At 39.7% G+C, this 25,385-nt stretch overlaps 2 protein-coding genes across 2 annotated transcripts; one reads left to right on the top strand and one right to left on the bottom strand.

Annotated features, from left to right (window-relative positions):
* The first annotated feature begins 11,677 nt into the window (after positions 1-11,677).
* On the top strand, positions 11,678-12,896 carry LOC130731746 (uncharacterized). Its single transcript, XM_057583985.1, has one exon. The coding sequence runs from the start codon at positions 11,819-11,821 to the stop codon at positions 12,617-12,619; it is 801 nt and encodes a 266-aa protein (XP_057439968.1). The 5' UTR covers positions 11,678-11,818; the 3' UTR covers positions 12,620-12,896.
* A 2,783-nt stretch (positions 12,897-15,679) lies between these two features.
* LOC130731745 (uncharacterized) lies at positions 15,680-17,020 on the bottom strand. The gene is made up of 2 exons (XM_057583983.1): positions 16,627-17,020; positions 15,680-16,526 (listed from the first exon to the last, which is right to left on the bottom strand). Exons 1-2 carry the CDS (start codon positions 17,003-17,005, stop codon positions 15,922-15,924), a joined length of 984 nt encoding a protein of 327 aa, XP_057439966.1. The 5' UTR covers positions 17,006-17,020; the 3' UTR covers positions 15,680-15,921.
* Positions 17,021-25,385: the final 8,365 nt, after the last annotated feature.

Genomic DNA, 25,385 nt, shown 5'->3' with positions numbered 1-25,385 from the left:
ATTCCAATGATTCCCTGGAGAAGGTCTCAAAACAAAAGGTCCATCATCACCCAAGTAATGGCCCGAGAAGTTCCCAGGTAAGCTGGCCGGGCACAATGCCTCATTAAAAGCCCTTCTTGCCTTAGACAGAACAACCCGAGTTCTTACGTGAATTCAAATGGGGTTTTTCCAATATCATTTTCAAACTCATTTTCCTTAGAGAAGGTCTTGATCCATAAAACAATAATAGGGTACGAACCTCGGTCCGTCCCATGAAACTTCCTCAAAATCTCAAAATAAAATCGGCATAACATGCCCGTTATCCTCACTCTGAAGCATAGCAGATATATGTGTAATAACATAGTTAAGTCAGCACAATCCAACAATCATAAATCATGTATCAACATATCCTAATTTAAACACGTAGCACTTAGCATAAATAGCAGATATCACACATCCTAGATTAACCATGTAGCACATAGCATATGAATCATTTAGCACACAATATCAAAGCATCATGAAATCAACAAGCTCGGCCGAAGCCTCAGAAATCATTTCAGACATTTAGCAATTAAGTGCATAACACATAAATCAAGTCGAATTCGTCGACACCTAAAGCATTATCTAGTAAATTCAGAGAGTAGCCCTCACCTGTAGATTCTCCAGGGTTCTCTTCAAACGCTCCTTCACAATCCTCTTTTCCTGCTCCAAGTGTTCCTCCAAACGAATCTTTGAGCAAACGAAGCGAAGGTCAATCAAAACAAGTCAATTCGGTCAATACAACACTAACTAGCGTTAGACAAGGCTTAAGAAGCTTCGGAGTACAATATTTAAGCATGGATAGACGACAGAACCTCGTTCGCTAAAACGAGCATAACTCGAGCTACAGAACTCGGAATGACACGAAACCAGCGCCAAAATTTCGACAATCGAAAGAGCTACGCAATGGCTCAGGTCATAGAGACCCAAAAATTATTTTTGGACACGGTACCCTAAGCAATAGGTTTCGGCCACTATGTAAAATAGGGTTTCCAAACTTTTTCTTCGATCTAAATCGATTCCTAGGTATTCTTAGGCGATATCTAGGCCAAGGAAACTCTCAGAAAAATTATCGAATCGAAAACTGTCGCAGGGGTATTTTGGTCATTATTTTTAGCTCAGAATTTCAAAACTGAAATCTCAAAATGCAAATTGGATGGGGACGTCACCAACGACGTTTATGACAACTAATCCTACTGGCACTAAGCTAAGGCGATAGTTTTCAGCCCAAAGGACGAAGCTTTACCCCAAAATGGGTATTTTAAGCAGAAATTGATTCCGGCGGAAATCCGGCGACATAACGGAAAAACTAATCCGACAGAAGTGCTCTTGGGCACGTAAGGAAGATGTTTAGAATCAAAAATGAAGTATTCAGGATAGTTTTGCAAAAACCTCAAAACTATAAGCACAGAAAGACATAGAGAAAAACTATGGAAAAAGCGATCAGAGGTAAGGATTAGCGACTATACCTTGAAACCTTGAAGTAGCAACTGTTGAATCAACGATCAAGCAAGAAATGAAGAAAAGCTCTCCTCCTCCTTCTTCTCTCCAAGCCGCGGGTTGTGTGTGTGTGTTTGTGAGGTTTTTGTTTCAAGCTTCACATATTTATAGGGAATGAAATGGAAGATATTTATTAAGGATAGGATAAGTATGAATAGATATTTATCAAGATTGGATAAGTATGAACAGATATTTATCAAAGATTGGATAAGTATGAACAGATATTTAGTAAACCGGTACAGTTTTGTTTAGATATCGGAGGATTTAGCTCATAGAGTTACGATAAAAATATGAGAGTGATTTCCGATTCTTCCTACTGATTCCAACGTATTTTAGACACGATATTCACCCCGCTGAATCTTCTAATTCTTCAAAGAAATATCGGTATGATTTTTGGTTTTCGAGGCTTGTTTTTAATGCTATATATAGAGGTTGGCAAAACGCGGAAAACGAAAGTTTCGCGATTCTGATTTTTCCGGCTTCATTCTCCGTGAATTCTAAGATAGGTTTTGGCAACATAAATCCAAAACTCAAAAGAGGTTTCCTAGTATTTTAGGTGACTAATGCAAAGTCGGTGTAAAACTATTTTACCCGATAAGTTACTTTTTGCATCGAATGTCGGAATAGAAAACTTCCTTCTGAAGAAAGATTGAAATCATCAAGAGAAATGGGTGTACGCGTGTGGAATCTTCATTTGAAGCTCCGAATAGAAAAAGTCTTCATCGTCGGTTGATTCTAGGGTTTTGAAATACCAGGGTTTCAGTTTCGGCAAACTTCCGATGATTGGAATCGGACGTTCGTAGATTCTAGAGTTTCGCCTCGAAACGATTGTGATATATGGAAAAAGAGAAGTTCTAACATTTCTCTGAAGATTTTTGGAAGAAATTCCTACAGTGTTCCAAGGGTGGAACAAAGTCTTATTTCCTAAGGTTCTTGTCCTAGGTTTTAAAGCGAATATTAGTCGTGCTATAACTTAAATCGACTTTGGTACAATCCTTAGACTTTTCCTGAACTTTCTCCTTCATAAATTTATTCCTTTCGATAACTCTTGTTCAGGTTTTTCCTTCACGATACGTCAAGCCTAATCGTAAATGGAAATCTCTTCCACTTATTCTAAGCTTAAAAACTTGGGTCTTACAGGAGAGTTCAGAGATATTTTTAGAGAATTTAAAGACATCGAACAGAGATTCTTCCTTGGCGCTTTCCACCTTTCCAGCCTCTTCGTCCACGATCAACTGTAATGATAGCGCAGGCTCAAACCGTTGAACGACCTGGGTAATCGCCTTCCATCCAGCTCCTCCAAGTGGTAGGCCCCTGAACCAAGAACTTTGACAATGCGGTAGGGACCTTCCCAGTTAGGAGTCAGCTTGTTTCCTGGGGCTCCTGATCGCCACTTGAGAACCAAATCGCCAAATTGCATATCCCGGACGCAAACCCTGCTGTTGTACTTGGCTGCCACGCGCTGCTTCATCGCCGTTTCCCGAATGTGTGCCTCGTCACGCGTTTCAGACAAAAGGACCAGCTCCATCGCCATGTTGGCCTGATTCTTCCCTTCAAAATCTGGTTGAGTCCGCCATGTAAAATTGTCAATCTCCACCGGCAACATGGCATCTACCCCATAGGTCATTCTAAAGGGGGTTTCTCTTGTAGTAGATTGCACATTGGTGTTGTACGACCACAGCACCACTGGAAGTTCATCCAGCCAAGCTCCCTTAGCCTCCTTAAGCCGTCGCCTCAATCCACGTAGGATTACCCTGTTTGCAGATTCTACTTGCCCGTTCGTCTGCGGATGCTCCACAGAGGCGAACCTCATCTGTATGCCCATTTTCTTGCAAAATTCCCTTGTTTGGTTGCTTGAAAACTGGGTCCCGTTGTCGGATACGATCGCCCTTGGGATCCCGAACCTGCAAACAATACGCTTCCAGTAGAAGTTGACTATCTTTGCAGAGGTAATCTTGGCCAGGGGCTCGGCCTCAATCCACTTAGTGAAGTAGTCCACCGCTACTAATATAAACTTCATTTGCGCCCTGGCGGTCGGAAAAGGTCCTACTAAGTCCACACCCCACATGGCGAAAGGCCATGGGGCGCTCATCGTTACCAACTCTTTTGGCGGTGCCTTAGACAAATCCGCAAACACTTGACATTTTTTGCACCGCTTCACAAAGTCCATACAATCCTTCCTGAGGGTGGGCCAGTAGAAACCCGCCCTTAACACCTTGCAAGCCAAAGACCTCCCCCCGATGTGGCTTGCACACACTCCTTCATGCACCTCAGACATTATCGCTTCGTATTTTTCTGGCGGTACGCATTTTAACAACGGCGTCGAAAAAACACGGCGATACAAGTGTCCGTCAATGAGAGTATAGTGGCTCGCCTCTCGCCGTTGTTCCTTCGTGCATTGCTCCACTTCCGCCGGGTCCCCCGCCAAGATAGATATTATGGGACCCATCCACGTCGCCCCTCTGTTCACACATGCCATGAGCTCGCCTTCAATGCTTGGGTACGCCAGCGTTTCCTGAATCACACTTTTGTTGTTGCCGGGCTTCCGTGTGCTCGCCAATTTGGCCAACGCGTCCGCCCGCTGGTTTTCTGCCCGAGGAACATACTCTACCACAACCTCTTGAAAAAGTGTCATCAAATATCGCACCCGCTCAAGGTACTTGATCAGATTGGGATCCTTGACCTGGAAAGTTCCCTTCACTTGATTCTCCACCAATTGCGAGTCCATTCTTATCAACAAACTCCCGATCTTTACTTCCCGCGCCAACTTCAATCCGGCGATGAGAGCTTCATATTCTGCCTGGTTGTTCGTTGCTTTGAACTCGAATTTCAGCGATTGCTCCAATACCAGATCCCCCGGTCCTTCTAACGTTACTCCCGCGCCACTGCCGCTACTATTGGAGGATCCATCTACAAAGAGAGTCCACTGAGTGTCCACCCTTTCAAACTGGTCTGGGGTCAACTCGACCACAAAATCAGCCAGTGACTGTGCGCCAACCGTGCCCCGCTTATCATACTGCAACCCATACTCAGATAATTCAACCGACCAAGCAACCAATCTACCTGACAAATCCGGTTTTTGTAACACTTGTCTCAGGGGCAAATCCGTCCGCACCTTCACTGGAAAACTCTGAAAATAAGGTCTCAATCGCCGGGCGATGACGAGGACCGCCAGCGCCGCCTTCTCAATTTTCTGGTATCTGACCTCTGCGCCCTGGAGTGTGTGACTAACAAAATAAACAATTCGATGCTCGCCATCGATCTCCTGTAGTATCACAGAACTCAGAGCGCTATCACTCACAGCAAAATACAAGTGCAGCGGGTGTCCCTGTATTGGTTTTGACAAAATTGGCGGTGATGATAGGAGTTCCTTGAGGCGAACAAAAGCTTCTTCACACTCCACCGTCCACTCAAATGCGACATTTTTCCGAAGACACTTGAAAAAAGGGAAAGATCTGTCACCAGACTTGGGAAGAAACCGAGATAAAGCTGCTATTCGCCCTGTTAAACGTTGGACCTCCTTCACATTATAGGGGCTTTTCATCTGCTGAATCTCCTTGCATTTATCTGGGTTTATCTCTATTCCTCTGGATGTGATCATGAATCCTAAAAACTTGCCACCCTGAACACCAAAAGAGCATTTCTCCGGGTTGAGGCGCATATTGTGCTTCCTTATCTCGCCAAATGCTTCTTCCAGATCTTGATGATGGTCCAAACCCCGTACTGATTTAACAATCATATCATCAACGTAAACTTCCATGTTTCTTCCCACCTGCCCAGGAAAAACCCTATCCATCAATCTTTGGTAGGTCGCCCCAGCGTTCTTTAATCCAAACGGCATGGTGCGATAGCAATAGTTGACTCTGGCGGTCATGAAAGCCGTTTTGTCCTCGTCTGCCGGGTGCATGCGGATTTGATGATAACCAGAATAAGCATCCATCAAGCTAAGCAGTTCGTTGCCCGAGGCACCATTAACGAGACCATCAATGCTGGGAAGGGGATACGAATCCTTTGGGCATGCTTTGTTTAAGTCTGTGTAATCCACGCACATTCGCCACTTTCCGTTCGCCTTCTTTACCATCACGACGTTCGCCAACCACGTCGGATATTTCACCTCCCTGATGAACTCTGCCGCCAGCAGCTTGTCAACTTCCTGTTGAACCGCTTTTCCCTTGTCCCCGCCCAAGCGCCGCCTAAGTTGTGAAACTGGCTTGACGCTTGGATTTAATGCTAATCGATGGCAGATGAAGTTTGGATCAATTCCGGGCATGTCCTTGCAGCTCCAAGCAAACAAATCTAAGTTCTCGCCCAGCAACTTTGTCAGGCGCGTCTCTTGTTCGTCCGTCAATCTGGTCCCAATCTTCAAAGTGCGATCGCCAAACTTTAGCGCCTTTGTTTCCTCAATTGGCGTGGGCCTGTTCACTCGCTCCTCGCCACGTGGGTCAAGATCCTCATCCGAAGTTTCAATTTCATAACATCTGTGCCCAACCAACGCACTCTTCTTGCCATACAGGTTGAGGCAATTATTGTAACATTCCCTCGCCGTCTTCTGGTCAACTTTCAGCTTGCCAACCTGTCCATTGCTTAGTGGATACTTGACTGCCAAGTGGGCTGTTGAAATTACAGCACAGAGGCGATTCAGTGTATTTCGCCCAATGATGACATTGTAAGATGCCACCACCTGGAGAACCAGATACCTTACCTTCAAAACCCTGGCACACTCATCTTCCCCAAATATCGTGTCTAGATCAATGTATCCTCGCACCATTACTTGTTCACCTGCAAAACCTACCAAGGTGCCCGCATATGGAGTCAGATCATTGTCAGTTAGTCCCAACTTGTCGAATGCGTCACCATAGATAATATCAGCCGAACTACCCTGATCCAAGAGTACCCTTCTGACGTTGAAACTATTCAACCTTAATTGCACTACTATCGGGTCATCCTTGTGGGGTTTTATCCCCTCAAAGTCTGCCATCGAGATTGTTATGTCAGGATGCACGAATCCGAAAGCAACTTCATGAACCGAATTGACTGCACGAACATGACGTTTTCGCGCCGCATGGGTGTCGCCACCACCGCCAAATCCTCCGGCGATGGTGTTTATGGTCCCTAAGGGCGGTCCTGAGTGTTGAGCGAACGTATCATCAGCCCCTTTTGTGGCCATAGCCGCTGATTCTTGCTTCTTCTTGCCCTTATTGTCCGTTCGCTCCTCTTCTCGCTTATGCGCTTTGTTATGATCGCCGTTGTTGCGCCACGGGCCTTGGCGATTTCCTTGATATCCCGCCCGAATTAACTTATCAATCTCCCGCTGTAAAGTCCAGCAGTCGTCCGTGTCGTGCCCGGCGGACCGATGGAATTCACACCACTTCTTGGGATTGGCATCCCGTGGTTGATACTTTGGGGCCTCTGGCTCATCCACTAGATTTGCGTCCCTCGCTCCGCGGAGCATATCCGTTAAATCTGTGTTCATCACCATATCAATCTCCTCCCGCTGGCGATGAGACTTAGATTGCCAAGGCTGGCGTTGTTCATAATCATCACGCCGTGGATACAACTGTTCTTTGGTCGGTTTCAATACCGCCTTCCCCCTATCGTGTCTTTGCTGCTTGCCATCCCCCTTATCTTCGCCATTCTTATCTTTTTTCGCGCGCTTGGGTGACGTGTCGCCTTTTTCCAGTTTCGCGCGCTTTCTTTTGAAAGCATCATCCTCCTCGTCAAGAATATAAGTGCTGGCGCGAGCACGCATCTCTTCCATCGAACGTGCCGGCTTGCGTGTCAACTTGCTGTTCAATCCTCCCGGTAACAAACCATTCTTGAATGCTAGAGCACAGGCTCGAGGCTCCTCGTCTTCTACCTTGACCGATGCAGCGCTGTACCTTGCCATGTACTCCTTCAGCGACTCTCCTTCTTGTTGGCGAATGTTGTATAGGTCATTGATCGTCACCGGCTGATTCTTATTCGCTGAGAATTGCACTAGAAATTTGGATGAGAAGTCTCTGAAATTCGAAATCGATCCGCGCGGCAAAGTCGTGAACCATGCCATCGCCGTTGATTTGAACGTTGATGGAAACATCCTGCACTTCACCGCATCCGACGCCGCAATTATCACCATCTTCGTGTTGAAATACAGAAGATGATCCTTCGGATCAGAATATCCACTGTATGAATCCAGAACTAACGTTTTCATATTATCTGGAATTGCCACACTCTCAACGCCTTCCGAGAACGGACGGAACTCAGCTACGGCATCCGCTTCTCTGCTTCCATCGTCTTGTTGCTCACGGCGGTAGAAGTCCAACTGAGCTTGTAGATGCTCATTCCGCTGCTGAATGTTGCCAATGCTGCGCATCATATGGCGCCATTGCTCCTATGTCACCGCCGGCTGTTGTTCCGGAGGAGGTGAATTCTCTGGTGAACGCTCCAGAGATCCGACCTGCGAAGGCGATGGAGGAGGTGGTGGTGATGGAGAAGGAGAAGGCGGCTGTACTCCCGCTGTTCGTATCGGAGAATCCAGAACGACTCGATGAGGCCGCCTCCTGCGTCGAGTCTCCATCTAAACCAGGAATAACGCAAACTCGATCGAAAAACGAACGTCGGTCACAGAATCTAAATCGAAAAGCTTGAGAACTGCCTGATCGTAATCAGAGATAACTTCTTGCACAAACAATTTGACCAAAAAATAAAATATCAGAACTAGATTTAAATGTGCTAGGGACACATAGTATTATATTAAATATGTTAATGGAATAATTCGATCATGGCATTAAAAACTTGTCAAGGAACAAAAATAATTCGATCATGTTTTGAATATAGCTGCCTTATTAAGTAAGATCATTGAACTATAAATTATCGTTTTCTTTCTTCATTGACACAAATTGGTTGGTTAAGAGAGAACGTGAGGATTTGAGAACTTTGACGGCATATATAATCTCTTGTTTCCCACTTTGGCAACCTTACATAACTAAAACACCGACTTTGCATGCCTCCTATTTCAACATCTTCAAACATGATGGAACCTTCTAACAAAACATGGTAGTAAAATAACCTAAGTTTGAACTTGGTCAAATGTTTAAATAATCAAATGTTTGAATTTGGTGTACGTAAACTAGAATAAATTAAAGAACGCGCACATAGATTTATTAAGATCCTTAATTTGTTTGAGATTCTACCATTGAATTAGAACAATTGTAGGACGATTGTAACCAAATAGATAGATGAAAAGATGGGATGGGGATGAAATGAGTGAGATGAAAGTAAAGTGTTGAATAAAATGACTCATTTATGTCAATAGATTACAACAGAGTCGTTCAGTTACTCCATCCGTTCCTAATTATAACCTAATACAAAAAATTGCGCTTATTAAAAAAACATTAAATGTGTCTAATTAGTGTGTTGGTTTTTTAAAAATGCATACATTCTTCCATATTTTCCCTTTGTTATTTTCTCTCACTAATAAATGGTAGGTGGTAATTAAATCTTTGGAATTGAAAACACACCATTAATGTAAGGGTTATATATGAAAGAGTAGAATAATTTTTGCTAAATTATTGTTAAAGGTCTTATATTTAGGAACTAGAAAATTTTAAAACTAGGTCTTATAATTAGGAACGGAGGGAGTATTTGATAAGAAGAATTAAAATACCTCCCCCCAATAAATTATTTCATCAATTAATCATCTAATTAAGGGTTTCTCTAAACAGAAATTTTCTATTTTGGTGTGACGACTTGTCTAATATTAAAATGAAATATTTAGAATTGCATGATTAATGTAAAGCAATCTTTTATCCTTGATTAAAAACAGGTTAATAAAAAAAGAGCTGGACATAAAGACAAAAACAGTAACCCAAATTTTGGACTCTTTGGCATCATTAGCTATGAGTTTAGGATACTTCACTTGATGCAATCTGCATTATACTCTTGAATTATTGGTTTCTTGGTGAAAGTGGCTCTACCTCATAATGCATTCTCCATTCGGAGATTGATTAATTAGAGCAACTCCAACCCACAATTTCTTATTTGGTTTCTTAACACACTATTCGGCACTATTTTGCACTATTTTACTGCCACATCAGACTTAAGGAACTCTTAAGGAACTGAAGCAGATTTTGCTCCAACCCATGATTTCTTAAATTACTATTTGAAGGGTCTCACTCGTGTCCCACCATACAACATAAATTAATAATATTTATTTTCACCCAATTTAAATTTAAAATTTAATACTAAATCAATATTTCAACTTAAAAATAATTTAATTAATATTTATACGAATTTAATTTTAATTTAAATTTACTAAATATTTAAAATAATTAAATTTAAAAAAAACCGGTCTAACCGGTTAAACCACCCCTAAACGGGCCGAAACCGGCTATAACCGGTCAATAACGGTGGGCTGACCTGCTTAGCAGGTCACCCATTATATAAACCTTCTTTTCCTCCTCACTCTCCATAACCCAACCTAGCCGCACCCTCCCTCTTCTTCTTCCTCTCCTCTTCTCCCTTTACCTGCTCTTCTCTCCCTTTCTTCCTCCTTTCTTCTCCCCTTTTCTTCTTCTTCCTTCCCTCTTCTCTTCTTCTTCCTCCTTTCTTCCTCCCCTTTTCTCCCCTTTTCTTCTTCTTCCTCCCCTCTTCTATTGAATTTCTCTCATTTCCCTTTCAGATCGAAGCAAAGAGCTTCCTTTTCACACATGCAAAGAGTTTCCTTTAAGATCGGAGCTTCTACAACTGGATTGGAGAGCTGCAGATTTTTTTTATTTTTTTTTTCAATGTAAAGTTTGATTTTTTTTCAATAAATTTTTTGTCTTGATGCTCTGTGTGTATATCTTTGTTGAATTTGAACCTCAATTCTTCAATTTCATCATTTCTGTTAATTTCCCTCTGAAAGCTGTTGGTGAATATGTGAGAGAAAATATTGTATTTTAATTAAGAAATCAAAAAGCAAAGTTTCTTACAGAAGGAACCGTGGGCACTGTTCATGAATTAAGAAACCATTAAGAAACCAAGCTCCAATGCATAAGAAACTCTAACTTGGTTCCTTAGCAACTCCAGCTGGGCTAAGAAACCAGTGTTGGAGTTGCTCTTATTTCTGACTCTCATTCACAGAAGTAAATTTCAGATATTGTGTTGCAAACACAGATAATAATGATAATTATTTGTTTCCTAAGAAATTAAAAGGATACTTATTAGTTTTCAGTTTACCAGAATAGAAAAGGAAAAAGTTAAGTTGACACTCAAATACGAGAGATAAAAAAAGAAAATTGCTGGAAATGAAATGGAAGATGATGTGGTATGAGTGGTATGTGAATATGTATAGTAAAATTACCGCAGTATAGTAATTAACAGGACTAAACCATCTTCAATGTGAATGTCAAGGATTTTGGTTTTCCTACAATAGAGTTGGTATTCAAAGGATGAAGGATAAAACTGAGTTATTTAAAAGTCCATTGTATAAGTTTTCAAAGATTATGAAAACAAAATATATTTCTAATTTCTTACACTACAAAATAATATATGCATGTTTACCATGTCACCTTATTAGTCAAATATAGGCACCATCAAGTATTGAGCTGAAGTGGACCTTTTGGGGGACAAGGGGTTGCTCAGTCCATGATTTAACCACTGTAGGGTGTGTACTTTTGCATATTCACTATTCAGATCTCTCCACACAATCAGACACAAATACACCCAGGGGTGCAAACCAAACTCATTAGTCCTTTCTTATCCTAAGTCCTAAATTTGGGTTGTCAAAGAGTTTAATCAGAGGTACAAAATCTGACTTGTATTAAACTACAGATAGAAACCAATTCAAACATCAAAGTGGTCCTGTTCCTCTTGTTTGATGTGTGTATTAGTCTTCGATGAGGCTCCTTCTTCTGCAATGATTTCTTCTACTCCATTTTGTCATCTTCTTAATTGTTGTTTCTTTACCTACAGGACCAAGGGTCACAAAAGCACACTTGCACTTCCATTATTATTTTTTTATCTAATGCAGTTGGTATTCTCCACATGAGTTAATTCTGTTAGAGCCGAAAACATTCAAATCATGGCACGTTAATTCTCCCGCGATTTTTTTTTTTTTTTTTCTATTCACATTACTCGAATTTAAGACCTTACTTAAGGAAAATCAAATATGTACCATTTGAAGGAAGAACTTGTTGGTTTGCACTTGTATAATTGACAAGCTCAAACTCACACCATTCTGAGAAGTGAAAACACCCAAAACACTTGCAAATCCATTCCCATCATACAAATTTCTTATCTCTTAACTTTCCTTTTGATCTTCTCTAACTCCCAAAGAAACATGGGCAGTGAAAATCATCACCATCATGACTTGTACCATCAGAACCTGCATATCCATAACAGAAGCACATTCCTGCCAATGCTATGTTCAAGGACATCCATAAAAAGTGTGAGTCTTCCACAGAGAAGAGACCATCATCCAGGTTCCTTCTCCATTAACCCTCTTTCCCCAAGAATTGGTTGCATGGGTCAGGTGAAGAGGGACAACAAAATAGCACAACTTCCAACCTCACAACAACATAGACTCAGCCTCACCACCACCAAAAGCAACACCACCTCCATCTCTATCTCCCCTATTGTCAAGTATTCTAAGCTCAAAAAGCTCTTCTCTGCCAAAAACTTAACCACCACCACAACTGCTCCTCCCTCCAGTTGTGGAAGGACGCAACGAGTGACCAAGGTTTTAAATTGCGGTCGTGGTAGTGGTTGTGCTTCCAGCTGCGTTGTGGAATTGCAGACAAATACTAATGGATATGGCCGCAATTGCTGTCGTGATGCCGGTGCGAGACTCCCACACTCTTCGCGTTCCGGACCGCAATTTAAATCCCTGCAGGTGACAACAGTAAGTGGTGCAGATATGTCCAGGAACAGAAACCAGAGGCGTGGTTGGATTAGTAATGAGAATGTTATTCCCATAAGCATTGAAAACATGGATCCTCCTCTCCCTGTGATCAAGGGAGTGAGAAAGTCAGATGAAGGAAATAGTCTTTGGAAAAGGAGGTCAGGTGGGGTTGCATTGAAAAGTTTAAAGCTTCCACAGATTCACCATCCAAGACATCATCTTCAGCTTACAAGTGTTTGATGGGTGATCAGATCAGACATATTGAAAAGTCTTCTTTTTTCCTATTTGTGAAATTTATACATCAGAATATTAGATATATATTCTACAAGGTCTGTTTTTATTTTGTGTTGCTTGATTTCCTGGGGTATCTCACATATGGCAGTTATTCAGAAAATCCTAGTTATATTGTATGGCATATATCAGTGAATACATCATAAGAGAATAACCAACAATGTCGTGTACTTATACAAGTGGCATGTTTTGTACTAAGAAATTAGCAAAAATGGATTTTGGTTTATGCACATTCAATTCAATTTTTCAAATATAATCTGGGAAATGACATGTAGTGGTTAACACACATCAATAACATTACATGATGCAGACAAATGTTCATATTACTGTCTTAGGGAAAGGAATGTCATTCTTATAGACCAGTACTTCAAATATTCCCTAAATGTTGGAAAATGATTTAGCCTAGGTTTGAAACAACTTGATTAAACTTATTGTATGAGAACTTGTAAATGTTTGAGTGTGATAATGAAAACAGGTTATATCCTACTTATAAGCTGTATTGATTTAATTTCATAAGCTGCTACTCACATTAACATTTGAACAAGCGCTTATACCTATCTATAAGTTGTTTTGAGTTTATTTGAATAAGTTTCTCATTGTTATTATCTTTTAACTAAGTTGTTTACCTAAACGCACTTATTTCACCAATGAACTAAATGATTATTTTTGCAGAAATTAAGTTGGAGGGTAACTGGATACTTGCTAGTCAGCAACATGCAACATGCAGTAGTAAAAACTGTGTTTGTATTTTTAGTTCTTGTTGTGAAGCTGACACGGTAAAAGTTTCCGATAATGCAAATCAAAGACATCTTCAATGTGTCGGAGAGGGCAACATGATAGCAGATTTTTCAGAGTTCATTCCAAGGAAACAATCCACCCACCAGAAAGATCTAAGTTTCTCCAGGAAAGTGGTGAAGTTAAGGAGCATGATAACTTACCAATAACCTAATAGAGATAATGAATAAAATCAACTGGACGAGTCCTATACTAGAGATCAAATACTTGGCATCCGAGGGTCAAAGATTTAATTAGCATCTGGACGAGTCCTATACTAGAGATCAAATACTTGGAATGGAGAAGCTAATTATTAGGAAAATGAACTTCCGTCTTAATGCTCCAACTCCTTATGTTTTTCTGGGGAGGTTTCTCAAGGCTGCGTTAGCAGCAGATAAGAAGCTTGAACAAATGGCCTTCTTTCTCATGCCTATGCTTAGAAGAATATGAAGCTTTAGCTTTCAAGCCTTTGTCCTTCGCCTAGATCCAGACCCTGAGGACCTCCTCCGCCCAAATTCGAGCCTTGCGATCCTCCGCCGCCCTGATCCACCCGATGTGGAACTCCTCCAACACGTCTATAAACCGGACCATGCCCCCTATCCGACCTGGTCCACAACCAGGTCTTTCCTGTGGGGTGGCCCTCGCCCGAGGCCTTCACCTCTATGTCTACCATAACGTTTTAGTATCATCAATACTCAAAGAAACCACGAGATCTGGGAATGTGTTACCAGAATTCCCACGGACGTCGCCAATGTTCACAATTTAAAATTAGCAAGAGAGGAAACTAGACTGGAACCCTTGCAGAAGTAGGACCCCTAATAACCTAGCCGCATTAGTGTATATAATGTGTACACACCTTTTACAATGTAGGCTCTCCCCTTTTATAGTGGAAAGGAAAAAAAACTTTAAATCTTAACCCTAGCTGGACTTTTGTGCCTCAAACAATTGGCTCAAGAGCCCTTACAAGCTTCTATCTAAGTCAAACTCGCTCTAACAGGATTGAACCTTGAGTCAAAAGGCCACCCTTCCAAAGGCATGAGGGGGAATGCCTTCGCCAATTCCCATTGAAGGGCGTCTCATGACCTGAATATTGATAGCTCGCCCTTGAGCCCTCCCGGTGGATTCTGCTCTCCATTGACTTATACCATTTCAAGGGGAGTTGCTCTTCACAAGCATGTACTGGATGTGGCATATTTCTAAGGAAGTGTCTGCCTAGTCCACAAGTTCACAAGATATTGTGCCTGAAGTATGGAGGTTAAGTGTGTCTTTCATGGCTTGCTAACTCTGTGCTTCGTCTCCGGGGCGGTCTATTGACCATCCCACAAGAGGGGGACCGACCTTAAATGATTCTTCATTCACAACGTGTTGATGCTGGAATTTTGAATTAAGGGTATTCCCATTACTTAAGGTCAGAGCAAGCGTCAACAAAGACTTTGAAGTTAGAGGGCTTGAAGAGAAGTTTTGAATAGAAGGGAAGGCCGAGCATTAAGGGATCTCAAAGTACACCAGTTTGAAGACCTTTCTCGAAGTCATAAGAGAGCCCCGAGGACATTCCGACACTTAGGAAATTCCCAAATTTTGATTACCACCCACCACTAGTTCTCTCCCATGTTACCCAAGCAAGTCACATATAGTGGGAAACAATTAATACAATTATAAAAGGTAAATATGGAAGATTGTAAATAATTTTTTAAAATCAACAAATTAATTAGATTCATTACATATTTTCTTCATAGATAAAATTGTCTAAAAGTGGTCTTATTGTCTAAAAGTGGTCTTATAAAAAGGAATGAATGGAGTATAAACTTAATTCACCTAGTGGAAGGTGAATCACAGAGATTGTGAAATGGTGAATCCCGAAGGAACAGAGCGCTGAATATAAGATACGTTTCGAAAGGAAAAGAGTAACCAAAAGTCTCAGTGTTATTAGCCTTATTGGAAAGCTAAGCGTAAGTGATTTGGGAGTGTTAAAGACAGCTAAGATGCATGACCAATTTAAAAGGAAAGCACTTCAGGTTTAAATTTCAATTAAATGCTTAAACAAAATGTAGAACTGTCCTGTATGTCACAAAGCTTTAGCTTTGTGCCCTTTGGCAGGGGCCTTTCAAAGCTTATTGGAGCTTATCGACAAAAAAATGCACTAAAAAAGCTCCAATAAGTGCTCTTTGGTTTACATTCAAACGGGTACAAAACAACATATGATTCAGACCAAAGGCAATCATCAGACTACAACCATAGCAAAATAATAATATTTTGAACCTGAGAATAACTGGATTCAGACTTTGTATCAGGCATTTAATAGAACTGAACGTGCATAATTCTTACATCCCAAAGCAGTAGAAAAAAATAGCAAATTTAAATAAGAACACACGAAACCTGAAATAACTAAACAAGAACCGATCATCTGACCAAAAGCCATATGTCGCTTGACATAGTACACTGACATCATTCAAATAATATATATACCAGTGTGCTACCTAATCAGCGAACAAAAAGGAGGCATAAGCATGGTGGTGCTCATTGGAATGCAGTCCAGGGTTTTGATGAATACCTTGCATCCTAAGTTTATCCATAGCCTTTCGTGCAAGGTCTACACTTGTAACTCGTCCCTGAGTCTCTTCAATTATATCAAGAATGATAGTGGTAAAAACCCCATATAATTTGTGTGGGTTAGGAGGAGTAGTAGTGGTTGTGGAAGAAGCTAAGAATAATTCTGGCATATAGAAGAAGGGTCCCCTGTCCTCTTTGGGCTTCTTCTGGTCATATTGGAAAGCATTCAAGAGAATTAATCTTGAACTTGGAAAGCTGGTCTCCTCTGAGTGGGTCTTGAGAGTTGGAGTTATGCAAGGTGTTTCGATATCAACGGGAGACAAACCGGTGGCGCAAAAACACGGATATTGCACACAGGCAAATTTAGCATTTGGGTGTCTTGTGTAAAATCTTGTATAGTCTTGTTGACTAACCACTGGTATTGCCGGAGTACAACACACAGAATTTTCAGGTTGAATTAGGCAATCGGAGACAATTGTCAGGGTACAATCTAAAGAGCCGGCAGTGTATATAATTGTCCTGAAATGATTATCTGTTTGCAAGCAAGCACATAAAACAAAGAATTACTATATAGTATATACCAATGCCAGCCAGCAAACAAATTAGGGTTTGTTTGGATACCGATACCATACCTGGGAGGAGTACTTTATCAGAAGTAGTGATATTGCCATCAGAGCAGCCATGGGCGATGAGGTGGATGAAAAGGATGTCACCTGGTTTAGCATGCTCAACCAAATAGCATGTCTCCAGTCGTATGTTGTAGTCAGTGGGTTGTGATTTGTCTGGGTCTCCATCTTCAATCAAGAGAGTGATGTTGTTATCTGAAAACCCTAGCAGATCCTTGAGGAATTTCTTCATCCTCAATATCTTCCCTTTCACGTCATCAATATCATTCATCTGTGGGTGTTTCAATCCAATCAACAGAGCTTTCTTTCCCCCTAAATTTCCCTCAACTGCTAAATTTTCCTCTACCGGCTCAATCTCCTCCCGTGATCGCATTATAGATGCCATCAGTTGCCTGCTGAATCTGATGATGTTCTTTTTTTTTCTTTTCTTTTTGGGTGATTCAGGTTTTGATCGAATCTTATGTAGAATCCTATTAGGTCCTACTGCACTGTTTTTTTTTGTTTTTTTTTTGCACTTCCCATATATTTGGGCCTACTTTGTATTTGGGCTGTATTGGTTTGGTGTCAATTTACTCTTAAACTAGGGTTAGCAGATATTTGGGTCTACTTTGTCTTCCGTGAATTCCGGCCATCGTCGTCCCACCACTTCACGTAACTGCCCATCGTTCTGCTCCTATGATCCCTAATCTATTCATCGACTATGCCACTGTCACTTCATCGACAACTGTTCCACTTCATCTTGTACTTCCTTCCGTTGGATTGGCTGTATTTGTTGGATGCTACTATGCTATGGAGCTCATCTATTATCTATCTTCACTTCTCCCTATCTACAAACCATTGTACTTTTGACATCTATAACTGTGTTTTCTATTTTACTAGTTGTGTTCCTATACCCTATCTCCTCCCTTAATTCCTTTACAGCTTCTCTTATTTGATCTGGAGAATTCTAAATTCGTTGCTATAAATCGAATCATATTGTGCTGAGATGTTCATATTGTGTTTTCAGCCTAGTACCCTTGCTTCCATTTTCTCATCTCTTTTGCTTTGATTCATTTGTCGTGATTTTGATCGGAGACATGGGTGTACATGTGAATCCCACCAAGAGTCTCTGCCTTTGGAAAAAATTACTTGAAAATTAGGACTAGGGTTATCCTCTCCACATTGTTCTAATTGATGCTAAGAATTAGATCCACACTTAATTATCTTTAGCTGATCTTAGTGTTTGTTTCATGTACATTAATTCTTCATTTGACTTATTTTTAGCGTTAGTACTGTATTGACTATTGAGTATGTTTGTTGTTAACTATGTAGGTTCCCGTGCGATGCATGATGACCCGGGTTTATATGATGTTTTTATGGTTTTTCTTTGTTAGTTTTGAGTCTTTTTCTTGTGTCTCATGTAGTGTTTCATGCATTCTCATGCATGATTTTCTTTTGTTTTATGAAGGACCTCTTGTGCTAATGAGCTCTTGGAGCTTCTAGAATCTTCCTTGACTTGTTGGTTAGGTTTGGAGAGCAGAAACTGAAGGAGAAAGAAGGCCAAGAAGCATGGAATTGATGGAGAACTTAAAGAGGATTGAAAAGAGGAGTTTCAGAAGCCAAAAAGTCCTTTTCAGGCGAGCTTAAGCGCCTAGGCGCTGGGAATGGGCGCCTAGGCGCCAATTAGCTCCAGAGAGCATGTTTTGGGCATGCAATTGGCGCTCAGGCGCTCTGAATTGGCGCCTGAGCGCCCAGAACAGCTCAGCCTCGTTTATTTTGCCTATAAATAGGATTTTAGTCATTTCCTTTTGTAATTTTTGATACCTTTCCATACTTTGTAAAATTCAGAGGTAGAGGATCATCTAGGAGAGTGAGAGAAGGCTTCCAAGCTTGTGTTCAAGGTTCTTAGCCAAGCATGGCTCTTGTCATGCTTGGCTAATCTCTCTTCTTTTACTTTGGTTTTCTTGTAAGACTTTTCCTTTTGAGTTATAATCTTAAGTTCTTTCCCACATGTTCTTCTTCTTTCCTTGAATCCCATATCCATGCTTTATGTTTCAAGTTAGAACATGTGCTAGCTTTATGCTTTTCTATAATTGAACGGAAGTTTGTTATAGATTAGGGACTTGTTATGGGATTACCTCTTCTATACTTGCTACTAGGAATAGAGGAAGGGTTGGGGTTTGTTGGCCTGAACTTTATAATCTTTATGCTTCAAACAAATGTTTAAGTACACAAGGAATTGGGCTTATCTTTTGGTTTGAAAGAATTATCTATGCGAGGCATCGATAGGTAGTTGCTTAGGCTATAACGTCAAGGAGAGATTCATGAGAACATGTGCTTAGAATGATGTGCTTGAATTGATTAGTTGAGCAAGAACCCAAAGTAAATCACTCTTTCTTTTCCTTCTCTGTTTCATTTCTGAATTTATATTTTCTATTTCCTTATTACTACTTCGTCATATGTTTGCCTCAATAAAACAAACCTTCAAACTCAAAGCTTGAACCGAATCTATTCACTCACAATCCCTGTGGTTCGATATTTAAAACCGGGTGGATTCCGTACACTTGCGGATTTACCAACAAGTTTTTGGCGCCGTTGCCGGGGATTGTTTGTGATTTTTGGTTTGAGTTATGAGTTTGAAGTATAGTCTACCTAAGACTATAACTTAGGGCTGAATGGGAGACAACCCATGTTTCTTTTTTCTGTTTTACGTTTTATCTTTTGTTTAGTGTTTCAGGAAATAAAATGGATACAAACTTGGAAGCACTCAATCATTTGGAAGGAGGTTCTTTTCTTACTCTGAATTTTAGTCCATGCATTTTTAGCATATTTTTCTTTTATAGATTTTGTTTAACTTTTTCATCATGCATTGTTATATAGAGTCTTTTATACCTTGGTCTTTATTCCTTATACTCAAATGACATGTTCCCAAGTTTTGCTCACTCACATGATGCCTGTTTTGAAAATGTTTTTAAGTGGATACTTTGTGCTTTCTTTTGGGGAGTGATTGTATGTTTGGGAAAGAGAGGGAGAGACTTCGGTCTTCTAAGTGTTGTCTTGAGGATAGAGTTGATGTGAGTCCACAAGGGTCCATCTTTGACCCTTCACTATATACTTTCCCTGGAGGATCCTGACTCACTTGCACTTCTTGGTTCTGTGTTTCATTTTATGCGTCCTTGAGTGTAGCTTTAGGAGACTTGCATTCTTGAGACTAGTAGGTTTTCTTGTGCCACAGAAATTGTTTTATAACATCTTTGTCCCTAGTTGACCCTTTTGAGCCTTATGGAGATTTCCTTGGTATCTATGTTTAATGGGCTGGTTGTTTGGAGGATTCAATGGTGAGTTGTGGTTCTTAACTCTTGATGGAGCTAGTTTATAAAAAGTGCAATTGTCTCTTGCCCCAAAGAAAAAAATTGAAAAAAGTCGAAAGAGAAAATGAACTCCATGGTGTGGTGGAGTTCCAAAAAAAAAAGAAAAAAATATGAAACAAAAAGGGGTTAAGAGACTTGAGTGCTAAGTATCAATAGCTTGAAAGCTCCGGAATTCCAAATTGGACCACACTCAAATTTTGTGCAGCCTTAGTCTTCCTTAGGGACCTACCTTGTGCTTTACCTAGCCAACATTACAACCCTTTTGAAGTCTCATTGAATAATGCATTGTCAACTTTAGTTGCTCTTGAGTGAATGATTCTCAGAACCTATGAACTTGCTTGTGTGCTCAGTGCACTTAACAATTGTCTCATGCTAGAATGTTAGCTCTAAACGCTTCTCATAGTGGACTCTAATTCTTCTTTATCTAAGAATAGCATGAAGTTGATTTTTGAATCTTTCTCTTGGAACTAACTGCATTTACTTGATCCCCCGGTTTTCTAAAACAGTATCCCTCTTTTGGCATGTGTGTTGGGAGTAATTCTTCGTACTTGAGGGCAAGCTAATCTTAGTGACGCTCGAGGGCGAGCTGTCGTTGAGTATAGTGGTGTGATGACCCGGGTTTATATGATGTTTTTATGGTTTTTCTTTGTTAGTTTTGAGTCTTTTTTCTTGTGTCTCATGTAGTGTTTCATGCATTCTCATGCATTTTTATCTTTTCTTGAGTCTTTGTTTTGTTTTGGTAATTTTGTAGTTTTATAGGGAGTTTTCTTGCATTTTAAGTTAAGTTTAGGACTTGCATGATTTTCTTTTGTTTTATGAAGGACCTCTTGTGCTAATGAGCTCTTGGAGCTTCTAGAATCTTCCTTGACTTGTTGGTTAGGTTTGGAGAGCAGAAACTGAAGGAGAAAGAAGGCCAAGAAGCATGGAATTGATGGAGAACTTAAAGAGGATTGAAAAGAGGAGTTTCAGAAGCCAAAAAGTCCTTTTCAGGCGAGCTTAAGCGCCTAGGCGCTGGGAATGGGCGCCTAGGCGCCAATTAGCTCCAGAGAGCATGTTTTGGGCATGCAATTGGCGCTCAGGCGCTCTGAATTGGCGCTCAGGCGCTCTGAATTGGCGCCTGAGCGCCCAGAACAGCTCAGCCTCGTTTATTTTGCCTATAAATAGGATTTTAGTCATTTCCTTTTGTAATTTTTGATACCTTTCCATACTTTGTAAAATTCAGAGGTAGAGGATCATCTAGGAGAGTGAGAGAAGGCTTCCAAGCTTGTGTTCAAGATTCTTAGCCAAGCATGGCTCTTGCCATGCTTGGCTAATCTCTCTTCTTTTACTTTGGTTTTCTTGTAAGACTTTTCCTTTTGAGTTATAATCTTAAGTTCTTTCCCACATGTTCTTCTTCTTTCCTTGAATCCCATATCCATGCTTTATGTTTCAAGTTAGAACATGTGCTAGCTTTATGCTTTTCTATAATAGAACGGAAGTTTGTTATAGATTAGGGACTTGTTATGGGATTACCTCTTCTATACTTGCTACTAGGAATAGAGGAAGGGTTGGGGTTTGTTGGCCTGAACTTTATAATCTTTATGCTTCAAACAAATGTTTAAGTACACAAGGAATTGGGCTTATCTTTTGGTTTGAAAGAATTATCTATGCGAGGCATCGATAGGTAGTTGCTTAGGCTATAACGTCAAGGAGAGATTCATGAGAACATGTGCTTAGAATGATGTGCTTGAATTGATTAGTTGAGCAAGAACCCAAAGTAAATCACTCTTTCTTTTTCTTCTCTGTTTCATTTCTGAATTTATATTTTCTTTTTCCTTATTACTACTTCGTCATATGTTTGCCTCAATAAAACAAACCTTCAAACTCAAAGCTTGAACCGAATCTATTCACTCACAATCCCTGTGGTTCGATATTTAAAACCGGGTGGATTCCCTACACTTGCGGATTTACCAACAATGCACAGCTCATATTTTTCTTAAAATGCGAAAAAAAAAGTGTATCATAGTATCAAGTTTATTATAATATTAAATAACATTTTATGCATATATAATTATATGACTGCATCTACAATCTAACAAATAATGCATTTAATAGTAATCAAATAATTAGTTCAGATACGAAATTAATACGCGATGCAAAGTCAGCATTCAATTAAATTTTTTTGAGGTTAAATGGATAAACTTTTATTCCATCGAAGAAGCAATAACATCGGGTGAAAGAATAGCCTTTAAACCCGGAGGATACTCTTCAATCCACACAAGATTGGGCTACGTCCAGTACTTGGCCACCACCAAGATTTTCACTAGCAAGTATCAATGACTTCTCCAATACAAGTATTCGACAGGACTTCTCCAAGTATTATCACGGACTTCTCCAAGTGTTCTACAAGACTTCTCCTAAAAGTATTGTTCAGGACTTCTCCAATAATCTTACAAAGATTAAATCACTCTATAGGATTTCTCTTCTTCCAAGAGTAGAGGTAGATAATTTATGGCACTGAAACTCTAAGTGTTTGAGTTCAGATTTGACTTTGGATCACTTATGAGTTCTAAAATAAGTGTGAAGAGAATAAAGAGATTTGACTATTTTAAGGTACAAGGTTTTCTCTTTCACTTGCAGAAGTAATGGCTTGTGTTTGACACTTAAGAGTTTCTGCTTGAGCTTTGAATGCTTTTGAGAAGTTTGGAATGAATGCTTGAATGCTTGTATTCTCTGAATTAATTCTCTTATTCTTCAGATCTTCAAGAGTGTCTTAAATACTTGCTTGCTAGTGTTGTAGCAGTTGTGAGATGAGATCCAACCGTTGCATTAGCCGTTGTGAAGTAAGATCAAGCCGTTGATTCAAATGGCTTTGGTTGGTAGCTTCATTTAATGTGGATTCAGAAGCAAGTCTATCCTTTAGCTATAAAGATGATATTTGTCAGCAAGTAGGTGGTGATAGACTTTGGGCTACTTATCAGACATGAGACAATTTGGAAATTTGATGTTGACGCCTTGACGACTTGTACTTTTCCAAGTTGGCCAGCGTGCCTTTAGCTGAAGTAAATTGTCTTCACGTGATCTAGTTTGAATATAAGTCAATTGGTTGCCTTGGATTTGAATGTTGGACAACTGGTTGAAATCAAACTATAACTTTGGCGCTAAAAAACTTGTCTTCAATAAATCCGACTGATGACGTGGCATCGAACGGTCAGAGACTTGGAGCCTGAGTAAGAGTCTGTTTCCCTCACAGAACTGTTTTGCAAACTTCTGAAGCTGTTTCCTTTTTGAAGTGATAGAACGTTGAAACATATGACATTTTCTTGAGTTTCTCCTGAAATAAAAAATGTTATAAAGAGTTTAATTTCCAGCGAAACTTCCTCTTACATGTCATGTTGTGAGTGAAAATCAATTACTCTAAAGTTTAAGATGGTTTCATGATATTATATTGTTATCTCTTTTAGTTATTTTATGTATCAATTATCATAAACCATACAATCAAGGTTGTCAAACTCGAGAGTTTAGATAGACTCGTTTTGAGGAAGTAAACTCGTTTTAAGGAAGTAAAATTGTTTCGTCGAGTTAACACATATTACAACCATCAAGGAGACATTAACCACATAAATTCAACACCCAGCTTCATAATAAATCATAATTCAATATTCTTTTTGAAATGAAAAAGAATGAAATGAATGAACAATGAATTGGAAACATAAACAAACAGAACAGAGCAAAATTGATAGTAAATTTGGCTCAGAAAACTGGTTTAATCAAGTTAACATATTTTCTCATGTTCTAAGCAAGGAGAAAGTTAGTTGAGGTAAGAACTCTGAGAAAGTGAGGAAGAAACCCGATGTAGACCCGAAATATTTTCTCATTTGGGGATTTACCCTTTTAATTTGGGGATTTAGTGAAAAATCTATTTTTCTCCTTGATTCGTTAACTCGGAGTAAACTCGCGAGTTTGTACGAGTCTATCGAGTTTGACACGAGTTTGATCGAGTCAAGGAAATTTCGAGTTTACCTGCGAGCTAACTCGTTTTTGACACCTAGAAACGTAGACTCGTACGAGTTTAAGAGTTAACTCGCGAGTTTGACAACACTTCATACAGTCATGAGATTAATCCTCTCAAGATTTGAAGATCATGTCAATCCTAAGAATCGTTGGTTATATCTTTTAGTTATAATACATATTAAAATGATATAATTAGTAGATAAAGTTAAATATTAAAAAACAGAGTTTTTAGATATTTCTTTAGCAAATATTAACCACGACCACACAATTTTTTAGATTAATCGCTCAAAATTCTGAGATCACATTAAGTAAGTAATCTTTTCTCAATAACACCATCATAAGAAATGAGCACTCTTCCTATTGCATTGAAAAATATGTACAAACAATTTGACCAAAAAATAAAATATCAGAACTAGATTTAAATGTGCTAGGGACAAATAGTATTATATAAATATGTTAATGGAATAATTCGATCATGGCATTAAAAACTTGTCAAGGAACAAAAATAATTCGATCATGTTTTGAATATAGCTGCCTTATTAAGTAAGATCATTGAACTATAAATTATCGTTTTCTTTCTTCATTGACACAAATTGGTTGGTTAAGAGAGAACGTGAGGATTTGAGGACTTTGACGGAATGCATAATCCCTTGTTTCCCACTTTGGCAACCTTACATAACTAAAACACCGACTTTGCATGCCTCCTATTTCAACATCTTCAAACATGATGGAACCTTCTCACAAACATGGCATAATCAAAGTTTGAACTTGGTCAAATGTTTAAGGGTTAAAAACTTTAATCGTCCTTAAATTTTGACCAAGGTTTGAAAACCGTCCCTCGCCAGAAAATTATCTGAAAACCATCCCTGGACTATTGAAAACAAATTTGACCTATCCCTTTGGCCGCCCAGTGGCGGAACTAGGAATTTTGTGAAGCCTGGGCAAATTTAAGAACCGCAAATCCACGCATGACACAATATATAAATAGTTATAAATTGAAATAAAAAAGACTGGCCATTTTGCCAACAAAAGTGTAACTAACCCGGGTTTCAATCCATTTACACGTGACACGTCTAAGAAGACAATACAAGATAAGAAAAAATATAAGATACCAATAGTATGCCCTTTTCACTTCGTCTTGAATATTCAGAGCATGCTCATTAATTTGTTTCCTACGACCTAGATCACGCACAATCTTATTTGGATTAAACTCATTGACAACGTTAGGCGGAGGCTCTACTTTGGGTTTCGGTTGCACAACATTCACATTCTCTATACTTACTCTATCAACCAAAAACATTCTCATCTCTAAAATTTAATAATCTAAAGTTAATATTCAACGATATAGAAAAAAAAACTAATAAATCAAAACCAATTTTTTGTGCTGCTTTTCAAGATCTCCAATTCTCTTGTCTTGAAAAG

Source organism: Lotus japonicus, chromosome 1, assembly GCF_012489685.1.
Source record: "Lotus japonicus ecotype B-129 chromosome 1, LjGifu_v1.2".
Classification (NCBI taxonomy): domain Eukaryota; kingdom Viridiplantae; phylum Streptophyta; class Magnoliopsida; order Fabales; family Fabaceae; genus Lotus; species Lotus japonicus.
This window is presented reverse-complemented; position numbering and strand designations above follow the sequence as displayed.